At 43.3% G+C, this 15396-nt stretch overlaps 1 protein-coding gene across 1 annotated transcript in view; it reads left to right on the top strand.

Annotated features, from left to right (window-relative positions):
* Positions 1-15396, top strand: part of hspg2 (heparan sulfate proteoglycan 2) — a gene marked incomplete at its 5' end in the record, with an annotated part of 86990 nt that overhangs the window by 47323 nt on the left and 24271 nt on the right. Inside the window, 15 exons of the mRNA XM_083675567.1 lie at positions 3799-3931; positions 4069-4209; positions 4428-4619; positions 8552-8635; positions 9090-9182; positions 9288-9377; positions 9612-9842; positions 10011-10124; positions 10319-10446; positions 10655-10741; positions 10873-10934; positions 11134-11298; positions 11733-11843; positions 12572-12672; positions 13006-13186. Of these exons, the coding sequence (XP_083531693.1) occupies positions 3799-3931; positions 4069-4209; positions 4428-4619; positions 8552-8635; positions 9090-9182; positions 9288-9377; positions 9612-9842; positions 10011-10124; positions 10319-10446; positions 10655-10741; positions 10873-10934; positions 11134-11298; positions 11733-11843; positions 12572-12672; positions 13006-13186 (1913 nt within the window). The remainder of the gene's footprint in view (positions 1-3798; positions 3932-4068; positions 4210-4427; positions 4620-8551; positions 8636-9089; positions 9183-9287; positions 9378-9611; positions 9843-10010; positions 10125-10318; positions 10447-10654; positions 10742-10872; positions 10935-11133; positions 11299-11732; positions 11844-12571; positions 12673-13005; positions 13187-15396) is intronic.

Below are 15396 nucleotides of genomic sequence, written 5' to 3' on the forward strand. Positions count from 1 at the left end.
CGCGCCCAACCACGCGTCCAACCACGCGCCCAACCACGCGCCCAACCACACGTCCAACCACTCAACCAACCACCCGGCCAACCACGCGTCCAACCACGCGTCCAACCACGCGCCCAACCACTCAACCAACCACACGCCCAACTACACACCCAACCACTAGCTCCACCACACCCAGGACTGCCATGGTTACCGTCACCCTGAACAGGACCGTGCCCAGAGTCCCATCTCCTTACACGGCCAGCCCTCAGTCCAAACATGACAGCTTCCACTACCTGCTCCGTCTCCACATGAACCGCTTCAACCAGAGGCTCAGCATGCTAGAGAGCAACACCCTGGACATGAAGGAGGGCATAGAGCTCATTAGGACCCAGCAGAGACAGCACAGCACCCAGCTAGACAAGCTCATCACCTTGCAGTCAGCCATGGAGAAGAGGGAGAGGGTGGGCGTGCTGGAGAAGAGCTACACAGACATGGACACCCGTCTGAGCAGGCTGGAGGGACGGCTGGAGATCCTCATAGATGGTTTCACCGCCCTGGCACAGGAGATGAACAAGATGAAACGCACCAGACATATCTCCCATTCAGTACAGGAGAGGAGGGCTGCGCCGATACTTACCACGGCCTTAATGTATACGACACCAAGAACCACGGTCAGGACTCGACCCACAGACATGCCACAGACCAGAGCCACCGTGCCCAAAAGCTTACCCACGCCTCATCTCCCTACTAGCAAAGCCATAACTTTCTCTCATAAAAATAGAAAACACAAACCAACAGTCACTACTAAGAACACATCCAAAACTGTCAAACAGACTAAAAAACCTAAACCATTAACTAGATCCACCAAAAGTCGCGTCACTCTAAAGTCAACCACAAAACGAAAGACAAGCCCTAGTAAATCCAGGAATAGTGCTAGACCACGGGTGACAGCAAAGTCAGCATCAAAGACCAAAGTGGGCAAGAATCAGATCATATCAGACGCACCAGATGCAAGAAAGATTCAACCTGAAGTGAAAAAGACAGAAACAGTTACCAAGTCCAAGAAACAGTCTCACTTAAGCAATGGTAACTCTAAGCAGCATGGCAAAACCAGTGCTTCAAACAAATACCAGTTGGTCCCACCATCCCACAAACTTCAGAAATCCTCAAAAACCAAAAGAAACCACGTCAAGAAATGGACTACCACTACAACAACAGTAGCCACCACGACTACCACCACTCAGAAGAAGTCAAAGAAAACAACAAAGGGTAAAGCTAAGAAAACGACAACCAAAAGATCACAGACGAAGAAAGCCTTGTCCCAGTCTTATGTTGAGGACCTTCTTAAAAAACTTCAAGGTGGTAAAAAACACCAAAAGAAAAAAGAGAAGCATAATGGTTCTTTTCACATTGTTCTAGGAAAGCTGGCCATTCCTATCAGAATTATCCCTGAGTATTAGGGAATTTTGCTAAACTATATATCTAAAGGGATCTGTGGCCCTGATATTTATGCTTATTTTATCAAGTTGTATTTATGTGGAATGTGTAAACCTAATGAAGGGACTGTTTCTGATATTAAAGGACTATGGATGGAATCCTAACTCAAGATCCACACGCATAAATCACATCAACACAAGATTTACACAAATGTTGGAGTTACACATGCAGATCTCAAGTTAGGATTCCACCCTATATGATTTGAGAGAAACATACAATTTGAACATTTAGGACTGATACAGCTGTCATTTCTCATGAAGGGGCTATGATGTTCCTGTGTTTAAAGCTGTATTTTGTGACTATTAGGTCAATTGCACAATTAGTTTTATGCTTATGACAAATTAGTCAGGCCATACAAACTTCATTAATTGTTTTTAACGGATGCCCTGCTTCACTTAAAAAAATAAAGATGATATATTATTATATCATATTATTATTATTATTATTATTAATAGGCCTATGCATAGTTTCCTGATCTTGCTGGGCCAAATGAAATTGAAATTATTAATAATGTACATTATATATATTTTTTTTGTTTGTTATTATTTTCTCCAGGTATAAATTCAGGGGACTTATTGCTTTGCCGTTAACCTTGTTGATACTGTTTTTTTATTTTAACTTTTTTTCGCTTGCTCGCCTCACTTTTCTGAAAATGAAATCTGTTAAACCATTCATGAAGTTGGTATGGGCTTATAATATTTAAAGCTGTACATTAACAAAACTAATTGCTGTAGTACTGTTTACTGCTATTCCATTGAGTTGAACAAACACACCTTTAGGGTTCTGCTGATACACTGGTCTGACTACCTCAAGTATTAAGATTATTTACTCAGTATTAAAAAATAATTATATCCACACAATTAGAGTTTTTTTCCAACATGGCAGATTTACATTCAAATCGGTAAACCCATTAAATCTACTGTATGTAAAAGTCAACAAGTGGTGTAGGTAACAAGTATCCATCCTTGAAATATGTGTCTTTTCATCATTCTGAATCAGAAAGTATGTGGAATGTACATTGGTCTTGCACAATCAGTCTTGTAAACATTAGGGAGTAGAAACTGTCAGTGAAGTATTTGAAGTGAGTTTGCCCAAGTTATTGGCCGTCCCTCTGTGTACTGTAAATCCAAGTTATAATTCCATGCTCTAGTACTGAATGTACATTATTGTGTATGCGAGTGTACAGCATTATGTATTATACAAAGTAGATTGTTTATTTGTGCCTTGCAGTTGTTTAAAATCATAAAATTAGATACATTTCCTAAATTTGTCAATCAAAAACCTGCATTGATATATATGTATATATGTATATGTATATATGATGTAAAACTTGACTGTGTATCACCTGAGGAGCAACATGGAGTATGTGAGAATCAACCCCACTTCTAAATCAACAGTATTGTGTATTGGTCAGATAGCCTCATAGTTTCCAGCTTAAAGCTGGTCTGGACAGTTTTTTCCCAAAGAAAGTTTATAGCATTCAAGTCCCATTGAAGCTGTTGGCTGTTCAACTGTGGAGTGTCCAGTGATCAGGTAAGACTGATGTCAGCTGTCCTTAGGGCTTCAGCTGGACTCAGCTTTGGGAGGTGGCACCATCATCACTTGCTTGGGCAATGGGCATATTGCTTCTCTGCGTCATATCATTGTGATGGATATGATGCCTCTACTGCTGTTTAGTCTGGCTCAAAGTTCTTCTGTTGACCTTCTTCTCTGCTCTGCTGGCTGATATTTACGTGACTTGGGTGAAGTATTGTTTTGATATATGGTATTGAACCTTTATTGCTCGTCATCTGTGCAAAGGGCTTCCTCAGTTCAACTTCTACCACATCTATTAGACAGAAGAGATGGCATCAACATCTGACCCATGTTGAGTGTTTTAGCATTGTCTTTGCTTTGTTCTATCTCCAGCATTGGCTATACATTATCTTGTATACTCTTTTTGCATTTGGGAAATTTAGTCAGTGGATTTTCAAGTTGTTGAAATAGCTGGGTTTAAGCACTTGTCATTCTATGATTCTGAGTTTGCTTGTTATGAAATTCACAATGCAGGGAATTTGGGAAATGAACTGTGTTATAGTGAATTGTGGATGTCATTTTGTGAAGTGGGGGGACTAACAGTATATCTTGAATATGTACTGTATAGTCTGGACACAAAAGCCTTTTCTTCCCATGGAAATGTCTACTCCAAGGACATGTCTGATCAAGTATATCGCCTCACACAGCTCCCACTGTTTTCTAGCCCCATGGTTCCCTGGTTTAAAAACATATCCAACTTTGACTGGAAATAATGACCCTAACCTGTCTGCCATTGTTCCATTTCAGATGTGCTGCTGGGTACATAGGAAACCCCCAGCTTGGTCAGAAGTGTATTGGCAACAATGATCACAATAACTGCTACAACTGTGACCAGAGCGGAAGTGAAGGATGCATTGGAAATGGCGTGTGTCGCTGCAAGGTAAGCAAAGAAAAACCTCTCTGTCAGTGTTTCCTTATAACTACACATATTGATATCCTCTGAAATAAACGTGTGTGATTGGTGGTGAGCTAGAGCATTCAGTTCCCCTAGATTCACCCGCCATGGTTGTGTTGCAGATGAACGCAGAGGGTCCGACCTGCTCCAACTGTAAGGCTGGCACCTTCCACCTCAGCCCGGACAACAAAGATGGCTGCCTGTCCTGCTTTTGCATGGGCGTCACCCAGCAGTGCTCCAGCTCCACCAACTACAGAGATCTGGTAAAGACAACCATCGCTTCTACTCTGCTTCATTGCAAGCATATGAGGATAAATGATAACTGGTAGGGCCTGGAGTCTTTCCTGACCATAACACCTGACCAGGAAAAACTCAGGGCCCTAGTTATAGGCTATTTTAGGACATCTGGCATCTGTCATTTAAAGACGTAAGGCATGTTTGAGTGTGAGTGGTTGATTATGACTAATATGTTCCTCTCTAGGTGTCCTCAGTCTTTGCCCCAGGGAACTTCCAGGGCTATGCTTTGGTCAATCGACAGCGCACCAACCGCATCTCTACAGGCTTCACGGTAGAGGTGTCCAAAGATGGAACACAGCTCTCCTACAGCAACTTTGACTACCTAGGCCAGGAGCCCCACTACTGGCAACTGCCTGGGGTCTACCAGGGGGACAAGGTGAGACTCCCAGTCCTGGATATGATTGTGGCCACCAGAAATGGACCAAACCTCTTCCAAATCTCAGTCCCAGCAGCTTCTTCCCCCTCTCTCTCTATGGTGCAAAGCAGCTTCTTTTCATTCTGAATCCTACTGGCATTCCTTCTCCTCAAGCAGCTAAATGCGTAATGCTCTTGCCATTCCTGCTAAAACAGCCTGGCTGTCTGATTCAGTGCTGTCATCCCCTCTAGCGTTCAAAGGTTTTGCTAAATGAGTTATCTTAGAGAGCACTGAGGGTCAGTGTATGATAGAGCCACATGTAGGGGCAGAGTTTGGTCGTTACTTATGTGCTTCTCTTCATCCACATTGGGACATAAGACCACAAGAGGTTGGTTGTCTGTTCAATGAATTCACCATTGATTCCTCTATTACTGAAGTAAGAACCTCATCAGGAAGCATTAACAGTCAGTAGGCCTGCTTTGTCAGTTGATGCATCTATTTTTAGAAGTTATCCACATGATAGCATTTTGTTTTGGTCTAAAAAGAGGTTCTTTAAACATCAAACAGTGGTTTAACCTAGTTCTTGATTTCTTGATTTGCCTGTCCACTCTTTTAGAAGGAAGCTGTCTTTGCTCGTATGAGGCGAGCACCTAAGGTAAAGCCTGCCAGTGCTTATGTTGTTGTGGTGATTGTGGATTGACCACAGATATCAGACTTACTAAATATCTGCTTGAGTTTCCATAATAGCATTGTTTTGATTGGGTGTTTGATTTTATGGTGTGCGTATGTTTTCCTTTAAAGAATTGCATTAAGTTCCATGCCATCATTTATCCTTGATCCAGGATTTCCTTGATTGTTTATTTTGTTGTTTTGCTTGACAAGCATGGTGTCCTTGCATCAATTTGTCCTCATTTTAGCTAGCTAGTTTTAACTCAAGTTCAACTATCCTATCATATTATGCCTTTTATCTTTGGTAATATCATTAGTAACATATATAGATTGGTGATGAGATATACACTCACCCTACACTTTATTAGGAACACTATACTAATACTGGGTAGGGCCTCCCTTTGCTCTCAAAACAGCCTCAATTCTTTGTGGCATTGATTCCACAAGATATTGGAAACATTCCTTGAAAACATGACATGATTGCGTCACGCAATTCCTGCAGATTTTTCAGGTGCACTCAAGCTGTAAATCTCCCATTCTACCACATCCCAAAGGTGTTCTATTGGATTCAGATCCGGTGACTGGGAAGGCCACTGAAGAACACTGAACTCATTGTCATGTTCATGAAATCAGTTTGAGGCGACTTTTGCTTTGTGACATGGTGCATTATCATGCTGGAAGTAGCCATTAGAAGATGAGTAAATTATGGCCATGAAGGAATGCACATGGTCAGCAACAATACTCAAATAGGCTGTGGCATTCAAGCGATGATTGATTGGTATGAACGGGCCTAAAGTGTGCCAAGAAAACATTATTACACTATTACACCACCTCCACCATGAGAAGGTGTACAGGTGTCCCTAATAAAGTGTTCAGTGAGTGTAAATATATATATATATATACATATGAAACATTTATTTATTTATTTTTATAAATATTTTACTCCTCATCACATAGGCTACACAAACATAATATTCTTCCATAAAGGCACTCAGATTTAAAACAGTGAATGACTCACCAGGAGCATTTCAAACGTTCATTTTAGATTTATTACTATGTCCATATAGTTTAAAGGCCCCCCACCCATTAGAACTTGATCACAGGGGCTTGCTTTATCCACATAACTAGAAAGCCTCCCCATGGATGGAGGAGCAACTGAAGAAGGATGCGTCCATTTGGAACCTAATGGACTCTTTGGGTAAAAGGACCTCCAGGTCCAAAAGAGCTAGCCAGGTATTCCTACTGTAGTGGACCGTAGTAGACATTCACTGCCACTCCCAGCATGTCTAATGACAACAACCCAACCAACCCCCTCCCCCACCTTCACCCCTCACACTGTGCGGTCCCGTTCACCTAACACGGATAGCTTTTTTGTGCTGTCAGTTCATGACATCCCTGAAAGATAATCCCACTACACTCCCCTGACATGAGAGATCAGATGTTTGTTGGAGCATGGAGAATCTGAGCATGAAAGCAATAGCACCACTCTGTGTCTGAATAAGTCCATTCACCAGATGCATGTTGTCAGAAGGCATGCATGTGTATCACAGACAGACCCGAAGGAGCATGTGAGGGCTCTGGAATTTGAATTGAGAGAGAGCCATAGTGTTGGCTAATCGTAGACATGTGGTGATGATGTGTGATGATGATATGTATGTGATGCGTGGAAGAGATCCTATTTTAGGACTGTAAAATGTTGAAAGGCCCCCAGTATTGTTTTTTTACACAGGGTGGCTTCTATATATGAGCATGACACAGCATGTCTCATTACTGCACCAGTGTGTATTGTTGTGTCATGCATGGTGGGGGGTCTCCTGTTGGAGCCCCCCTGTAAGCCCCATTCTCATGACTGGCCCTTTGGTTACTTTATCTCCTGCCTCCCCCCTCCAAACCCCCCATCCCCCCCCTCCATCCACCCCTCCATCCTCTCTCCAGGATGAAGTCAAGCAGATTGATGATGAGATCTGGGATCTCATCTCTAGCTTCTCCAATGGTCGAGGTGGCTCTTCTCCCTTCCCTCTCTCCTCCTCTTCCTCCCCCTCCTCTTCATCCTCTTCCTCCTCCTCCTCTTGGAACCCTAGCTCCTCCTCTTCCTCATCCCCCTCCTCTTCTCGGATCCTCAGCTCCAACTCTCGTTCGCGACCCCCTCTCCCCCCCTCTCCCCCATCAGGTCTGGCCTCCTCAGTCAGACCTAGCAGGCCTCAGGCAGCCTCCCCAGGCTCCCCATCTCATCTCCAGGTACTCAGACACTCATCTCTCAGTTCCATCTCTCAGCTCCATATGGACATCCATATCCATTTCCATAGATATTTTGTGGTGGTTTTCTTGGTTCAGTTGCTCACTGGTTTTCATTTCTGTTGGGGCCTGGTCCTGCTGACAGAGTCAACACAGCAGCAAGAACATAGTGGGTTCTGCCAAAGGCCCCAGACCTTTGCCCTCCAGCAAGGACAAGGTAGACATGACTAACTGACTGACAGACTGACCTGGGCTCAAATCGTTGCCCATTTGTTTTCTTTCAAATACTCTTGAGTGTCTGATTGAGCCTGCCTGGAGTGCTACAGTAGATAGGTGTGGTTTGCTCTTCTGTGACCTTTCAAGGCAAGCTCAATCAAGTGCCGCTGAAGTATTTGAAATTAAGCAAATATCCAAATATTACATGAATCCAGGTCTAGTGCGCCTCCCTGCCCTTGGCACACACTCAGGAAACTGCCACCCTCCCTGTGATAACATACCATTGAGGTTAATTAACAACTGATCTGGGAGAGTATAAAGTCATACTTCCATTCAGGAGAGTTAATGTTTCACAACATTATTCCATTAAATTTTATCTCAGGATTTCTGTATCCACATGTAAGTGGATAAAGAAGAGAAGACTGGTGTGCAAAGGGCAGTTTGTGCACAAAGCTAGCTCAGAGTTAAAACTGTACTGCCATTTTCTACTCATTGGAACCTTTCGTTTAAAAGTGCAGGCTCTAAAACTAACCTCTAACATAGTCACTTTACAATCTGTCATTTTGTCATTATCGACCCTGAAAGCTGTTGTTTTAGATGTGAGACAAAGCATGGTGTGAGACCCACTCATTGTCATCAGACTGTTAGCTAAGTACAGGACAGACATGTACTGTAAACCCTTTCTCTTATAATGGTATACCAAGCTCTACTCTCTGCCCTGCTTGCCTGCTTGCAACACCTCTCTCTTCCTGTGCTACTTATCTCCTGATCTCTCTCTCTCTCTGTCTGGCTTGCTCTCTCTTATGCCTCTCCTTCCTCCTCCCCTGCCCCAGTACGCTCTGGTCTACAAAGGTTTCAGCTTGCACCCGGATGACGTGTTCTACTGGCAACTCCCAGCGCAGTTCAAAGGGGAGAAGGTAACCGTGCCAACCAAGGCCCAGGCCCCGCCCTCCCGCCTGCTGGCGTGTTTACGCTCTGGTTAACCCCAGTGAGACAACCACCCCTTTCCTCCCCTCAACCTCCAACCCTCCACCCCTCCTCACCTTCTCCCCTCCACCTGAGCTAACAGAACAGGGGAACGGCGGCATTACGTCAGGGACGTTATTATGTGTTTTATGATTCATTATTTATAAAAAATAATTATGCCTTTTAATCATAAAGAAATACGCTATACCAAGGTGTCTATGATGTATTCCATGTTTGCACTTCTAGAAACTTTTTTTATTTTTGTTTAATGTCAGAGGTCATTTGTGGTATTTGTTTGAATGTCTCACCAAATGTCTTTGGATGTCTCTGTAATATACAACAGCTCAAAGTCTCCCCAACAGTGTCACTAAAACGACCTCACCTCCTAATCTCTCCATGTTCCAGGTGGGCTCCTATGGAGGGAAACTGAAGTACACCATCTCATATGTGGCTGGACAAAGAGGCATGGCTATTGAAGACGCTGACGTTCAGATCATTGTAGGTTTGGCACAAATGTTGTCAACTGCACTCATATTACTGTTGTTTCATCCATGTATTTCTCACTCATCTGTCATTGGTCGTCCCGGTCATTGTTCCCCATAGGGTAATGACATCACCCTGGTGGCGCGCATGCCGTGGCAGAGGGGACAGGGCACCAGAGAGTCCCGCCAGTTTGAGGTTGTGTTCAGAGAGGTGAGTGGTTCCACAGCACTCGGAATGACCTCATCTCTTACAGCTACTCCTCATTGACGGGGCAAGGTGTTTTTCTTGAACATATTATCTGACCAGCAAAAGCTCTTGGCTCTAGTTGTAAGCCTACTATATACCTTGATCAGGCTGACATGTTCGGGAAAAGGTCGCTGCCCACTGACCCTTGTATTTACACAGTAATAACATAGTAATAACATAACTCTCCTTGCACTGTAGGAAAACTGGCGTCGTCCTGACGGCATGCCCGCGACACGGGAGCACCTGATGATGGTCCTTGCCGACCTTGATGACATCCTGATCAGAGCCTCCTACTACACAGAAATGCGCTCCTCCAGCATCTCGGAAGTCAGCATGGAGGTGGCAGTGCCCAACTACAGCGGCCTGGCACAGGCTCTAGAGGTGGAGCAGTGCCGATGCCCGTCCGCGTACCAGGGCCTCTCCTGTCAGGTAGGATAAGACAACTATTCAGAACAGGATCGTTTTCTTACAGTCCGTCTATAACTGTAGATGTGTAACAAACGATCATTTGAGTCATTCAACAATTCACTTCAGTCAACTCAGCCTACAGTCTTCCCCTTGTAATGAAGAGTAACTGTTTTATGCCATCTTTTCCAGGACTGTGCCCCTGGTTATACCCGCACTGGAGGTGGCCTGTACCTGGGCCACTGTGAGCTGTGTGAATGCAATGGGCACTCAGACTCCTGCCACCCTGAGACTGGCATCTGCACGGTAAGGAGCCCAGAGAATGCTCTTTAAACAGAGTTTCCATATCAGATCATAGAAAAACAGCTGTGTTTGTTTCTTAGTATGATTATGATTTTGGGACCATATTTATGTATAACATAATGTTAAACAGTCTGAGACAAATGTTCCTTTGGGGACAAAAGGTTGATACTATCTAAACTGTCTCCTCCATCTCCCAGAGCTGCCTGCACAACACCATGGGTGAGCTGTGTGAGCAGTGTGCCTCTGGCTTCTTTGGTGACCCCACTGCTGGCACCCCAGAGGACTGCCAACCCTGCGCCTGCCCTCACACCGACGCCGACAACCAGTGAGTGCCCGTCGGGGCTAGAACAGAGAGCTCACCATAGAGATGGATCCAGTTCTATCCCTCTCAAACAAACTCATATCTCTCTGGGATACACTCATGTGCACCAATTTGAACTGAGCCACTTGTTATGATAATGCAAGGTAGGGGTTGTTACTGTAGTGTAGAATACTGTGCTTATCCATGCCCTGTCCCTGTGTGTGTTTGCCAGATTCTCCCCCACCTGTGAGAGCCTGGGTAATGGAGGTTATCAGTGCACTGCCTGCCAGCCAGGGTACACTGGCCAGTACTGCGAGCGGTAAGCGAACCTAGCTATGCCTTTACGCTCAGAAGTCAGACTAGCTTTTAATTATCCTCTGGCATTCTGCCATTCCGCTACTGTCTGTCATCCCCTGTCCACTATATTGAGCCTCTGTTTCACCCCTACAGCTGTGCCCCTGGGTATGTTGGCAATCCACAGGAGAGGGTCAAGTGCCATCCATACAGTAACAGTAAGTGAACACTTTCCTCAGTAGAGCTGTACAGAGTTAGGGGAAGATGATTGGAATCTTAAAACGGTAAAAGCTTGCACACTGTTTTCCCTTGAATCATACTGTGAATTTCTCATTTTAGAATGACCTTCATCCCAGTGTCTTTTTCTATTATCCCTATCATACCCAACATCCCCCTCTCCCTCTCTGTTTCCTGCAGCTGCAGCATCCCTGGTCGTGAAGGTGTACCCAGAGAGGGTTCTTGTGGCTCAGGGCAGCCCTGTGACCCTCAGGTGTCAGGTGACTGGCTCTACACCCCACTACTACCACTGGTCCAGAGAGGATGGACGCCAGGTGTCCAGCAGTGCCGACAGACGCAGACACGGTAAGGCATACACAACAAAGCGGCTCAATACAATATGATACAACTTTGTTAGCACATCAGACTCATGCACGTTACATGTGGTCCTCTGTGGCTCAGTTGGTAGAGCATGGCTCTAACAACGTTTAGGTTGTGGGTTCGTTTCCCGCTGGGACCATATATACTGAAAAATGTATGCACTCACTGCAATGTAAGTCACTTTGGTTAAAAGCTTCAGCTAAATGGCATATATTACTATATGATCATATATTACAACCGGGCGGGAAGGAAGGGTTTGACATGGCAAGGCTTTAACAATGAAGTGATATTGGGTTGTGTTTGGCAGGCACGAAACAGGAGATGATTGTCCATTTTATTCTGTTTTAAATTGAACTGAAGACCCTTGTGTCATACAGATAACTAATCCTTATGAGTGTTACCTGTGTGTTTATGTGTAGGAGAGGAGCTGCACTTCCCCAGTGTCCAGCCCGGTGATGCAGGCGTCTACGTCTGTACCTGCAGGGACCAGCGCAACACTAACAGGAGCCGCGCAGAGATCGTCGTCACAAGTATGTCACAAGCTGCGCTGCTTGGTTTCTTCTTGTGTCACAATACAATATGTATTACATTGATGACAACCACATATGTGAATATACCTGTAGAGTTGTGTTGGGATTGATGATGCAAGAAGACTTCCCCAAACACAATGACTGAGTGTGGTTTCTAGGTTTTGCAGTTCATATTTTAGAGCCGGGATGAGATATAATGATACCAGTAATGGTCTGGTGCAGAGAAGACATGCACAGAATATATGATCATGTTTGCTTTCAAAGTGAATATCATATGATTATCGTCTCAGAGGGAAGACTTAATTGGTTCTGATCTGGCTCCAACCAGTTTGATTTGGAGCCAGTGTGTCCCCTATGATAGTCATGCAAGCTGCTCATATTCTAATTAAATCATACAAGAAAATGGCCAGAAGTCAGACACTGATGAAAATCCTGGGCATAGATGGTGGTGTATCAAATGTATCTATTACATTATTAAAAGTTGGCTTCATTAAAATCTTTAATATCCAAGACCTTTATGGAAGTTTTTCTTATACACAATATATAACAATTATATTCATTTAATAGTTTTTTGAACCAGAGTTTTCTATTTAGTTGTTTTTTTATGTTACTATTTCTAGATTGCAAGCTCTGGTTGGAACTGGTTTCAACCGTACAGTAAATTGATATATGAATCAGCTGTTGTGTCAGTCGAGAGTTTTCTGAATGGTCTATCTGCATTTCACCAGCTGCCTCATCCAAACCCATTGAGGTGACCATTGAGGAGCCGAAGGCCCAGAGCGTCACTGTGGGATCAACAGTCAGCTTCATATGTACTGCCAAGAGCACGGTAAGACTGGACCGTCATGGAGAGATCCCACTACTGTATAAATCACTTCTGCCTATTTCAATGAAAAGGAATAGACTAGGAATATTTAGATATTATGCATACTGCTCATTCTAGATGCCCATGATCACTGCATCAATAACAAGTGTTATGCAAAGGTCTCTGAAAAAAGTCTAAAGAGAGCACTCTTAAACCCTAATGCTTAACCGTAGCCCAAGGCCACCACAGATTTACATTGATAACACCTTCATTTAGCCTTTCTTTTAACTGCACAATAAGTACAGTTGTCCACCTTGTCTGGGCAGGCCTTTTAGATTTTTTTGTGTGTGTTGCCAGTCGCCAGCGTACACTCTGGTGTGGACGCGCCAGGGCAACGGCAAGCTGCCCAACAGGGCCATGGACTTCAACGGCATCCTCACCATCCAGAACGTCCAGCCTGAGGACGCTGGCATCTACGTGTGCACGGGCTCCAACATGTTCGCCATGGACGAGGGCACTGCCATCCTCTACGTGCCAGGTTTGTGATCCCAGGCTGGCACTAGTCTGATACCCATCGTCCTCTACCACCCTACCAGCTCTAGATCTTAGTTCCCCCTCCCTCTCCCTCTTGGAATGGTACATGCTTTTTCTACCTTGCCTGCATCCCACATCATGCTTTGCGTTTCATGTTTGTCCGTCAGCAGCTTAGCAGTGTGTAACCCGCATGACAACACCTCCCTACCCTCCAATCCCCAATCCTCTTGATCTCAGTAACCTCTGTCTTTTCCAACTGCATCCCTCCATTTCCCTTGTTAGTGTCTATGTCTTACTAATCGCAAGGACTTATAACAAAAAAAAAAAGTATTAAAAAATATTTACATTTCCAGGAGGAATATACAGCTTGTGGGTGTTATGATTACTATTGTGATCTGCTTTTGGTACAATACCAATCATATTAAGTCACATAATTTGATTATTTATGTCTGACATCGAAACATCGACGTTTGACATCGAAATCATACAAGCGCAGCATTTTACAATTTCTAAAGATATTTGTAGTGTACCACTCGTGTGCAATGGCATTATTTTAATTATGCAGTGTATCGATCCCCCCCCCCCCCCCCCCCTCCCTAAGTGATCACTGACCAGTCCTTTGAATGACCCTGTTGCTGTGTTTGATCTGATTCACCACGCAGTGACATGTCCTGTCTAATCTGATCTCTAGCTGCTGCTCTTCACGTTGTGGGTTTATTCAATTGGTGGTGGTTTGGTTGCTTCTCCAGTCACTTGTACAGCTGCCATTTGATTGCCTTACTAGCAGGGTGTTGGTGTTTGGTGTCTATTCCCCCGGGACCCTGGGTAAATTCTCTCTAGAGCTGTAGTGGTTAATGATGATGAGGTAACAGTACATGGATGACGGATAAGATGGGTGCTTAGTAGTGACTCTGTCTGGGACTGACATTCAAAGAGGACATGAGTCTTTCACCCCCCCCCCCCCCCATACCCTCCCCAACCTTGATCACACAGAAACAAACTATCCAACTCCAACTGTGTACAATGAGACACTGTGTTCCCCGTTTGTTCTGATGAATGTTATGTAAAATGGTGCTATCAGCCACACAGCAGGTTGACCCTGTGCTTGAACTTACTGTAGGTTAATATAACGCTGCTTCCTTTATCTACCTGACATAGTCATATCAGGGTCCACCGGCATTGCCAAACACTAGTATGGCTTTTTGTTTGCATTGTAAATGTTAATTAGACTTAAAGCAAATGTGTGTGAAGATTTGACTTGAAATTGAAAAAAATTATTGATACTATTATGATTTTAATGCTGTCTCAAATCAACTGAAATGCATACAGTACAGTATGTTACACTCGTTGCATTGTATTGTAGTTCAACATTTTTAAATCAAGGGCACATAATTTTTTTATTGATGAACTTTTTTATATACATATGTTATCCCAATGAACATACTACTGTATATTTTTACTCAACAACCAATTGTAGCTTATCTGATTGAATCTTTGATTTAGTTATAGGTACTTAGATAATAAGAGATTGTTTTGAGAACTGGCTATGCACAGTACATGCACTTACCTGCATGATAAGATGGTTTACATTTATTTAGAGAACCATATCAAAAGTTGATATCATCAAAGTTTTGTCAGTTTATTGTTTTTAATGTTGCAAAAGTATCTCATAAAACATTTTTTTATGTTTTTATTTTTTAAGTTTTATACAGTTATTCATCATTTTTACGTATTCAATTTTAGATCACCGTTTTACAGTTAGATAGTAGGCACAATCCACAGACTTTTTAAGATGCCTGTGTTTCACAATTATCGTCTCCTGAATTACTGTGTTATTTTATTTTTAACATTACACTTCCACCTCCATTACCACTGTATTTAAGTCAATCTTGAAATCAAAGGTGCTGTTTCAAAAATATTCTGTATCTGCTGATTTTATTTTGTTATTTTTTAAGAATATCCAACTGATGTAATATACAAGTATCACAATGTATTTTATTTATCCTGACTGTGAAAATGTTTGTGAAAAAGAGCAGTTTGATTAAAATAATGAAAATATATAAAAGATTTCACAGTCACTGGGATGAGATTGAAAGGTAACAATGACATCCTGTAAGAAGCAGGGTTGCAGATCGACATCTGCTCAACGAATGAATTTCAGGAAATGCTTTTGGAGGCATTGTGATCCAACACATGATCCAAAATAAATGGTAT

The sequence above is a fragment of the Argentina silus genome, assembly GCF_951799395.1.
Source record: "Argentina silus genome assembly, chromosome: 8".
In the NCBI taxonomy this organism is placed as follows: Eukaryota; Metazoa; Chordata; class Actinopteri; order Argentiniformes; family Argentinidae; genus Argentina; species Argentina silus.